Here is a 10,020-nt window from a genome sequence, read left to right as displayed (position 1 = left end):
ATCCGGTGACGTCAAAATAAAAGTTATCCAAAGAGCGTCAGTCGATCTGTTAATGTGCTCGATATGTACCCAATTTAAAATTACATAAAATTGATGGGGTGTAATTAATCCAAATACACACAAAACAAATATTAATACCATCTTCCTCAACCAGGGGGAGTTTTACTTACTAATATGAAAATTTAACTGAAAGTCACTTTAAGGTATATCTATGGATCTGGATTTATTCTTACATGTGTATAGCCATGATAATTTAAGCCTTTTACATAAGGAATAACAACAAATATTCCAAAATCAAGTTTTATATACAGCCTAAATCCCCTTATTCCGGTCTGCTGTCGGCTAACACAAGCTAACTTGATTTGTGTCATAGTTAATCCAGACACCGCGAGACTTTAATCTCAGTTTGTCGTGACGTCACCGCTGCACAGTGAAGAAAACCTATAATTTAACTCTGTAATATTCATAAATTGTATTATATATACATGCATGAACTGTATATACTTATATACTGTATATAGTATTAAATTAAAGAACTTTTGTAATATTACAATCTAGAATACACAGAGCTGCTTGTCACCTTTTATTTATTTCTATTTAGATTGATTTTACATATATCAAGTCAGGATTCACACCTTATGCTCTATTACGGCTGCATTAACTAGCCTGCTTTTAATACAACACATTTAGATTCCATATGATTTGCTTTGAGAAAAGGTTTACACTGAATATGATATACACCCATATACACTTTATAATGAAATGACGCCATAGTCTCATTTAAGAATAATTCACAGAGCCAGAGTTGAAGGAAATTTAATTTTTGTAGTTTTCTTATTCATTTCAGGTCAATATGACCTGTGGAATGTGAACTTGATCTTTCACATGTGCCTCCAAGACCCAATTGACACCTGGTTAAACATGCAATTATATCTTATTTGGATTTGGTAAAACTGATGTTAATGCAAGTGTAAATGCATGCAGAGTATCTTAGAATATAAGCAAGCAAATTAGGATCAGATTAATCTGGACATAATTGAGAAAATAAAATGATATTAATTATTAAAATAAATAATAGCAATACTTATTCATATACATGCAGAGACCGGTGATGTGTCCACACATAGATTAGATGTTACTAACCAGTATATTCAGGAGTAAACCTGATTTAATCCTATTTATTATGGGTTTAATTCGTCTTCAACAAAATATTCTTTATGATGCTGCTGGCTGGTAGCTGGGTTGCATGATGGGAAATGTAGTCTTCTTTTTGTTCAAAACATATAAAGGAAAACATTTCTCTTAGCTTCCGCCTTTATCTTATGTTTATGATCCCGCCCCAATTTGAAGAAAATTTGACTTTTTAGTTTAGAGGCAGGGTTTATGACCTATACTGCAGTCAGCCACCAGGTGGCGACTGAGATCCTTCGGCTTCACGGCAGCCTTGTCATTCATCTTTATATTTAGTCTATAGCTGAGATATTTGCATCATGTAACTTTCCCATATGATTACTCAATTTAGTATCATTTTGTTTGCTGACTGCTTCTTGAGGGATAAGGTGACGTTTCCTGAAGACACCTGAATTGTGCAGCAGCCGCGACAGGACGACATTTAACCGGAAGACAACCGGGCAAAAAAACTCCAGCCATTCTTGTCATTGCTTTGCAGTTGCCTCGTGTGAGATGGGTTTACCCTGTGACTTTCCACTTCCAGTCTGTAACTTTCCACTGCAGGAGAGGCTGTTTGTTAATAACCTCTTAACTGACTGACTGCGGCTTGTTTGCTTGCTGTGGGGCTTTTAAACAGGGTATGAGAAATCTGCTTCGCATACCATGACATGCTGGTTCATGACAGGTAACTGCCTCATGCGTTCAGATGGGAAGTTTTACTTAAAATCTTTCAGTTTTTGCTTATGCACTCACAGAGGTCTTTTAAACTGCAGGTAAAGATGTATACCGTAGATGGACCAATGTGGTGGACAGGTAAAAAAAGATGACTTGTTTTTACAGTGCACATGTACCCGACTTTAAACTGCTGGATGTCCCTCTTTCAAAATTTGAGCTCTACATCACAGTGGATTTTCTTTTCATCCTCTGTCAAGCACATCAGTTCAGAGAAAGCAGACGAGGCCGAGCAGGTGGTTTCCCGAACACTCGACAGTGTTTAACGTACAACAGCTCTTATGTACACATTCTGGTGGAGGGCTTTAAATGGAGCAGAACAACCAGTTTGGTTAATTGTTTGCTTTCCATTTGGAGACAACCTGCGGGTGCCCAAAGGTGTCAAATTCAACTGAGACTACTGTTGTGCCATGCAGTTGAGGGAAAGAGCGATTGCATAATAGGGTAAATATTTCTGATCTCACAACATCTTCGAAAACGTTGCAGCAATTGAATCCCATAATGAATCTGGTACAAATACAGTGAGCAGCATTGACTGAGACATTTAACGACAGGAGGCTGACCGAGGTAGTTCCAACCTTTTATTTTAAATTGTGAAAAACAGATGGTGTAAAAACCCTACCAACAAATGCAGGAAGACACATTCCTGTCTCCCATAGATTATAATGTACCTTTTTGTAGTGCATATCCTCGGCCTGTTTTCCTAGAGTTCATTCTGAACCACCACTGAGGTGATTTTATAGTTTTGGTTTCATTTCCACAGCTTAAAAACATTTCTTACAAACAAACATAATAACATCACAATTCACCTTTGAATTCATAAAAACTATTTGAGTGGAAGGCAGTGCTCGAGTTGTACAAAGAGTAGAAAAAACATGATAAGCTCACATTAAATGCTGATTTTGTGAAGCTCAGGAAACATTCCATCAGTTTGAACACCAACACATGTAGAATACATCACTCATGTACTATAATAACAAGGTATCATCTCCAATATTATATGTCCAGTTGAAAATTACTGCTCTTTCATGTACAAAACATGAAAAAAAAAACATAAAACACAATAGGATGAGTTTCACATGCCCAGTAAAATTAAAAGGCAAAGTTACATTCATTATGAATTTCCATATCGTGAAAACATCCCCATGGGGACAAATTATATATAGAATATAGAATATAGAAGAATATACTAAGTCACAGTCAATCATAAATTCATTTGAGATTTTACCTGTTTCAAATGCAGTGTGTCACATTTCCCAAAAATATATATTTATCAAAATTACACATAAAACCAACCATGCATCCCAATCTGTGCTTAGCATAGTGCACGCTATCCGCAATGACAGCATTTACATTCTGACGTCCGCATACAGCACTGTAGTGTCATTCCACGTCCAATAAAGTGAAGTTCGAAATCAAAAATGTGTGCGTTCAGTAATTCCCTGCACAAAACTGTAAAACGTGGCCAGAAATATTCAAGGTTATTAGCATTAGTTATTAGGCTGAGAAAAGCAAGCTGAGCACCAATATCATTGGCTGAGCAGCTGCCAGTAAGCAAAGCACCTGACATATACCAAAGCCCCTTAGGTTACCTCTACCTCAGTAGTTTACTTGCCCTGATAGGAAGACACATGTATCGTTTGGCCAAGCAAAGGAATGATAATGTGTTTACTAATGTTGATGAAGTACATGATAAATCACAGGAGAATGTGGGGTGCTCAAGCTTTCCTGGGTGTTTTGCTAATGTGTGAAAGTAATTCATTACCCAGGCCCACGGTTTGGAGTTGATGAAGCCTATAAGGAGAAATAGATGAACAAAAAAATGCCCACAGAGCAAATAACCACCATCCCTGTGTTCAGGATGATTCTGGTTCGCCGAGGTTCATGGAGAAGCTCATCCACCATCTTCTCCTGTTCCTCAGCTGTAACGACTTGATCTCCAGATCCGTTCTCCTTGAAGCAACACACACACTCTAAAACCCTCATGCACCTCCCAGGCTCCGCTCCTCCTGCTTCAAAGCAGCCCCCCTCTTCCTCCTCCTCATCCCTCTCTCCTCTTCCGTCTCCTTCTGCCATTTTGGGTTCAGTAATCACTGTATAGCAACCATTCTGGATTGGATGGTGGGTTTCTATGTTAGTAGCTGTGACAGTAAGTGATTCAGAATTTTCATGATTGGTTTCAATGCCATTGTGCTTGTTTAGGTTGTCTGTGCACTTTCCTTTACCAAGAACACTGTCTCCATTCAGGTTTGCATGGTAAAGAGGCTTCAAAGCATGGATTTCTTCTTCAGCATTTTCTTTTTCTTGCTGTTTTAGCTTCTTTCTCTTGTTCAACCCCCACAGAGTAGTTGTTCTGATTTGTTCTTTTGTGGGTGGAGCAGTGCAGAGACTCACAACAACAGCCACTAAAGCTGACCCCCAAAACAAGATGGCCGCCACATACATGAAGTGGACATCTTTGATGAAAGACGGCCGCTCGTCAGGCTGGTCACAGAGTGGCTCGCGGTAAACAACTGCGAGCACCAGGCGCAGCGCTCCGATTGTGAAGCCCACCATCCCACCCCAGAAGGCCCCCGTCTCGTTGCAGCGATGCCACAGGACTCCAAGCAAGAAGAGAGCAGCTACAGGTGGAGTCAGGTAATCTGATACTTCTTGGATGTAATAGAACATCTGGCCTCCCTGCATCTCAATGATGACGGGTACCCACGAAATGCTGATGATCACCATGAAAACCACAAACAGTCTTCCAACCATCACCAGCTCTCTTGATGACGCCTTCTTCCGTAGCATCTTGTAAATATCCAGCGTGAATATGGTGCTCGCTGAGTTGAAGATGGAGTCCAAGTCGCTCATTAGAGCTGCGATCATGACAGCCATCATCAGGCCGCGGAGGCCGACGGGCATCACCGACATGACGAGCCGCGGGTAAGCCACGTTGCTACAGCCAGCCGCAGAGCCGCACACTTCCATGCAGTGCTCGGGACTGATACACACCAACTCATCAGCAAAGAGGATCCTGGAAATCATCCCTAGAATAACGATGATAAATGAATCAGACGTATATAATCAAGAGCCAGGATTCCAGGTGTTCAAAAAATCAATCAATGTTACTACCTGGGATGACTATGATGAACATCGGCAGGATTTTCAGGAAGCCGGCCATGATGGTCGAACCTTTGGCGTGGGCGATGTTCTTGGCTGCCAGAACCCGCTGTACAATCACTTGATCTGTACACCAGTACCTGGAACACACAGTGAGGGTCATTAGAGGCGACAACTAGTCTGCAACAAAGTCAAGCTGCATTGTGGAACCCTACGACTTCATGGAAAGTCTTGGACAATTACCAGATGGAGGCAGGAGTCTGGCCCAGCAAAAACCCAGGCCAAGGCAGGTCTGGATCCCTTGGTCCTCGAAGGATCCTCAATGCATCTGGTTTTGGGTTGAAGTGGTGGTGGCAGGATTCCGAATACGTCAGATTGGGTGAAGACAGCAAGATGGCAGTGATGTTTGGCGACGCCTGCATGTACTTGATCCTTACCCCTTAAAATGACATTGAAGGAATTGGTTAACAATTTGGGAAAGTACACTGTAACATGGTTTAAATGATCTAACTTCAATACACTTCAGACCTTCAAGTCCTCCCACTTTGACGAGGCTGATGCCGGTGAGACACAGTGCTCCGGTGATCATGAGGAAAGCCTGGACTGTATCCGTGTAGATGACGGCGACCAAACCTCCAGTGACTGTCATCAAAGCAGTCATGGTGATGAGCAGGATGATTGACAAGTAGAGGTTCCACCCCAGTGATTCCTGGATAAACAAGGCTCCAGCATAGAGGTCCACGGACAGCTTGGTGAAGATGTAGAGGACGAGAGACAAAGCTGCAAAATACACCTTCAGTCGCCTCCCTCCGTAGCGTTTGGACAGATACTCTGGCATGGTGTAAACCCCTGACTGAATATAGACAGGGATGAACAGCCAGCCTAACAATTGGAGCAATAACAGGGCATTTAACTCCCATGCAGCAACGCTTATCCCGCTAGCCGCACCGGATCCAGCAAGTCCAATAAAGTGCTCGCTTCCTATGTTGCTGACAAACAGGGAAGCTCCGATAGCTGCCCAATTCATGGAGCGCCCGGCGAGGAAGTAGCCGCTCACTGTGTTGTGATTGGCTTTCCGCATGGCCAGGAAGCCAATCGCCAGCACCAGGACGAAGTAGATTGCCACGACTATGATATCTGCCACTTCCATGGTGGCAGCCATGTTTGAATGTGGCTGTTGAAAAGTAAATTTTGAAGAGTAGGGCTGTTGTTTCCTGATTGCACTTTAAATCAAGTATTGACACACTTTCTAACAATTAATGTTGAAAATGTTTCTTTGATGGGTGGGAAACAAATTAATTCATAAACATCTATCTGCACATTATTATAAATACACATTACAAAGCAATTTTAAAGGCTGCGATTATTCTTCCTCCAAGTTTCTGATCCATTTTAGTGAACCTCAGCTCTGGGAATCCATGCAGGTTGTGGCTTGGCAGCTTAAAAAACAGGGGTGCATTGTATCAGAGTTTCCACTGAGGCAGCCAATAGAGAGAGAGGTCATCTTGATCCTGCAACAGAGAGCAGATGCACGAAAAAAATGATCTCCAAAGCAATGCAAATTATTCTGTAGGATCAGATAATAGGAAAACTCTACAGTGGAAAAAGCTGCGCAACATGACAATAAGTTATTGATTCTTGATCTTCCACTTAAAAAGTGTCGTCCGAATTCATCAGCACCACACTGGTTGCATAAATGAAGCTCTTGAAAGAATCCATTGTCAGCAGTAAAGATGAGTCAACTTGTTTGACGAGCCAAGACAAGTCACACTGCTTCAGTTACATTAAGGAATTGGGAGCTTTTTCTAACAAGCAAAATGCAGGTTGGTGAACTGATATCAGCAGAGGTGGGGGGTCACGTCTGAGCTGCTCTCTAGTAAATCCCTCTGCCAGCAGTGGCATCAGTCGCCTTGTTGCAGGACTGTAGTATCAGTCTGTGGAAAATCTAAATCTCTCCACACTGATTCAATCGCTTTACTTCAGCATCGGCAGCAGGAAAACTTTCCACTGCGACGGGAACAATGTCACCAGTGGCATTTCCTCACCACAAAAAATGCAGAATTGGCAATGATTGCAGAGCTCCTCTCTTGATGCTACTTGAGTTACTATTATATTTAAACAAAGAGTACAACACTAATATGACATCCTGAGGGGAAACTTGGTTTGTGAATCTTATAACAAGAACTTTGTAAAATGAGCAATGAGTTTCCATGAAATACAGCGAAGTTCAGTGGATTTTCACTATTTTATTACATTTAATTACACATGTGGACTCATGTCTGTTCTGCATATTTCACATCATTGACTCTACACAAGAGCAGGGGGTTAGTATTGTATTTTGATTGTTGTTATACTATGAGAAATGCCACTATAATATGCCACTGTGTATAAGTCAATCTATCTATCTACCTATGCATGTAAAACATTTGTTATAAATTAAATTAAACTTAATCTTTTCTAAGGGACTTTTCTGCACTCGATTACGTTATAACTAAATAAGAGTTATGTGTCATATATGCAGCCTATAACATTTATAAAATAAAAGACTTTTCTGCTACTGCACATAAGAAAATAATGAACAGACGTATATATATTATTTTGATAACCTTTATTTATTTGTATTATAGGATTGTATACTATAGCTGGCCCTAAATGTTATAATGCATGCACTTAATTTGAGTTATCTTTCACATATGCAGGCTATAATATGTCTATCTTCTTCTAAAGGTACTTACAATACTAACATACAATAATATGTAATATAAGTTCTTATACAGTTTTTTTTATCTGTTACTGTTAAAACTGCAATCAATTCATTCATCATGTTTATAATAAGAATAAAATGTATTTACATGGTCCTTTTCTTAGGATAAAACGCAACTCTACGTATTTGTTTTTACATTAAACAGAAGAGCAGAAGTTTAAATGGAGAACACAGTTGTTATGAATGAAAAAGTTACTGCAGCTGCTCTGTTTCCCTTCCTCTTGTAAAACAGCTGATCTCTGCGCTGGTCGCACTTTCAGTTGAATTCCAGAGCTCCACACTGACACTCACCTGCTGCTCTGCTGCCAAAGTTGTTCACAAGCACCTCGGGACTGGTCTGAGCTCCAGTCTGCTGATGGTCGCCGGATCCTCACTCTAATAGCAGCAGCTGGAGACCCCGCCCACTTCTGCATCATCATCATTAGCATGATGATGAAGATGATGTCTCCAATCAGTGGTGCAGTTCAATCCTTTACTTTGCACTACTCATCCTATCCACTGCATACTTTGTAGTACTGTGTACTATGTTTTGAGTACTTACTATGTTGCGTACTTATATGTTCTGTTTTTGCATACTTGTATGTCCTGTGTACTTATATGTTTACACCTAGGATCAGAGAGAAACGACATTTCAATCCTGTATATGTTTTAATTGTGTCACCTTACGTTTTCATAAAATAAATAAAAATGATAAAATATACATATAAATAATCAAACCATAGAAAAAGAATAAAGGTCAGATTTTAATTTACGTTGATTTACTCAGACTTAAAAAAAAATTAATATAGGTTAACTTCATGATATTGTGCAGCACTTTTATTGAAGACATCTTCATCATTTTCTATTCTTCTTCGACATATTTCCTGTAACTTAATGTGGCAAACTTAATGTAAACTCCTCTATGGCATCTTGTTGTCCCATGATGACTGTACCTGACATGTTGTGTTGAGACTTCGATATTTTTAACTAGGAAACACAAGCAGCGGACACTGATCACACACACACACATTCACACACAGTGTTACTCATAAACCCACCTGTTCAGTACAATGTGTAACAACGGTGTCTGCATTAGTGAGTATGTGCATGTGTGTGTGGTTTGCAAATACTCACTTTGCATGCCCATTTTCACCTGCACGAGCTTATTTTGTTGCATGCAAAATGTTTTATTTTGAGGTGTTTCAATGTGTGTGCATGTGTAGTGTGTGTGTGTGTGTGTGTGTGTGTGTTGACTGAACACCTCATTACCCATTACCGAGTCAGGGGTGACCTTACTATGACAGCAAGAGTGTTGTTTCTGCACACACACCGTGATTTTGCACTTTTCGTAAACCCCCCTGTAGCTGAGGTGGACGCAAAAATTGTCACGTGAGTTGACCAAGTGTAAAGAGTCAGAATATATCACGTCTTCTCCGGTGAGTCCACGGATTTCTCACGTGACTTAAAATTTTGCTGTCACCATCATCGTTTTAAGAGTTTGAGGAGCTTTGTTTTGTGGTAGGGGAAATTTGCTTCTCTAGGACAAAGGGGTCGCTTCTACCTCACTTTTAATAATCATGTATGGCTCGTGCCAATTCGACAGGTGCCCAGGGGCCTCACATCACCAGGGCCCTTGCCTTCTGACACCTCCGTTCTCAGACATGAACACTGGAAAATGTCCAGAACATTCAGGCAAGGGGTGGCCCTTATGCCCAAAAGCTATCGAATCAGTTTTTTTGTCCAAGTTGACATATCTCCGTCTGCGTCTTCTACATAAGGCTTACATTTTTCATCCTGAGACATTTGTAGTCTTCCCCGTTTTGCGTTCATCAAGTATCATCAACCCGCCCGTTTGCTCCCTGGGAATTTTCCTGACATTTTCCTCACATGGGCTCACTCTGACAATTTCCGGACATTTTACCAGAGGGCTGGAGACTGTGGGGAGTTGGACATTTGCGTTCTCACATGCAGCCCCTTTGGACAATTTAAGGAAAGTGCCCAAACGTCAGTGCAGTAATAAATAATAGAACGTAATAAATGGTCTCTCAGAGAAGTTGACACAAGTTTAATAGAAAATACTGTCGGCATGATAAACTCTGAAGTGATTTGAATGTGAGTATTATTATTTTATTTCTGTGTGAATATTTTTATTCCATGTTAACTATATGAGCCACATTTAAGAAATATTCACGTTGCATCATAAAGGTCAAAATAGGGATTTTAGTGCAGGATTAGAAATAAATATTAAGATGTTAATATAGTGTGGATATAAA

General features: G+C 40.4%; 1 protein-coding gene across 1 annotated transcript; it reads right to left on the bottom strand.

Annotated features, from left to right (window-relative positions):
• Positions 1-2,469: 2,469 nt before the first annotated feature.
• On the bottom strand, positions 2,470-8,569 carry LOC118103643 (sodium/myo-inositol cotransporter). Its single transcript, XM_035150784.2, has 5 exons — positions 8,060-8,569; positions 5,533-6,515; positions 5,248-5,443; positions 5,017-5,144; positions 2,470-4,931 (listed from the first exon to the last, which is right to left on the bottom strand). Exons 2-5 carry the CDS (start codon positions 6,164-6,166, stop codon positions 3,697-3,699), a joined length of 2,193 nt encoding a protein of 730 aa, XP_035006675.2. The 5' UTR covers positions 6,167-6,515; positions 8,060-8,569; the 3' UTR covers positions 2,470-3,696.
• Positions 8,570-10,020: the final 1,451 nt, after the last annotated feature.

Source organism: Hippoglossus stenolepis, chromosome 24 (genome assembly GCF_022539355.2).
Source record: "Hippoglossus stenolepis isolate QCI-W04-F060 chromosome 24, HSTE1.2, whole genome shotgun sequence".
NCBI classification, from domain to species: Eukaryota; Metazoa; Chordata; class Actinopteri; order Pleuronectiformes; family Pleuronectidae; genus Hippoglossus; species Hippoglossus stenolepis.
The sequence above is the reverse complement of the archived record's forward strand: the minus strand, read 5'-3'. Positions and strand labels throughout refer to the sequence as shown.

What these genes read in the sequence shown, in the direction of transcription:
- LOC118103643 (XM_035150784.2), bottom strand. Translation starts at nt 6,166, where the DNA reads ATGGCTGCCACCATGGAAGTGGCAGATATCATAGTCGTGGCAATCTAC. An exon ending in CAAAGTGGGAGGACTTGAAG is followed by an intron (nt 5,444 to 5,532) that starts GTCTGAAGTGTA and finishes TGTCATTTTAAG; the next exon opens with GGGTAAGGATCAAGTACATG. An exon ending in GTTCATCATAGTCATCCCAG is followed by an intron (nt 4,932 to 5,016) that starts GTAGTAACATTG and finishes TCGTTATTCTAG; the next exon opens with GGATGATTTCCAGGATCCTC.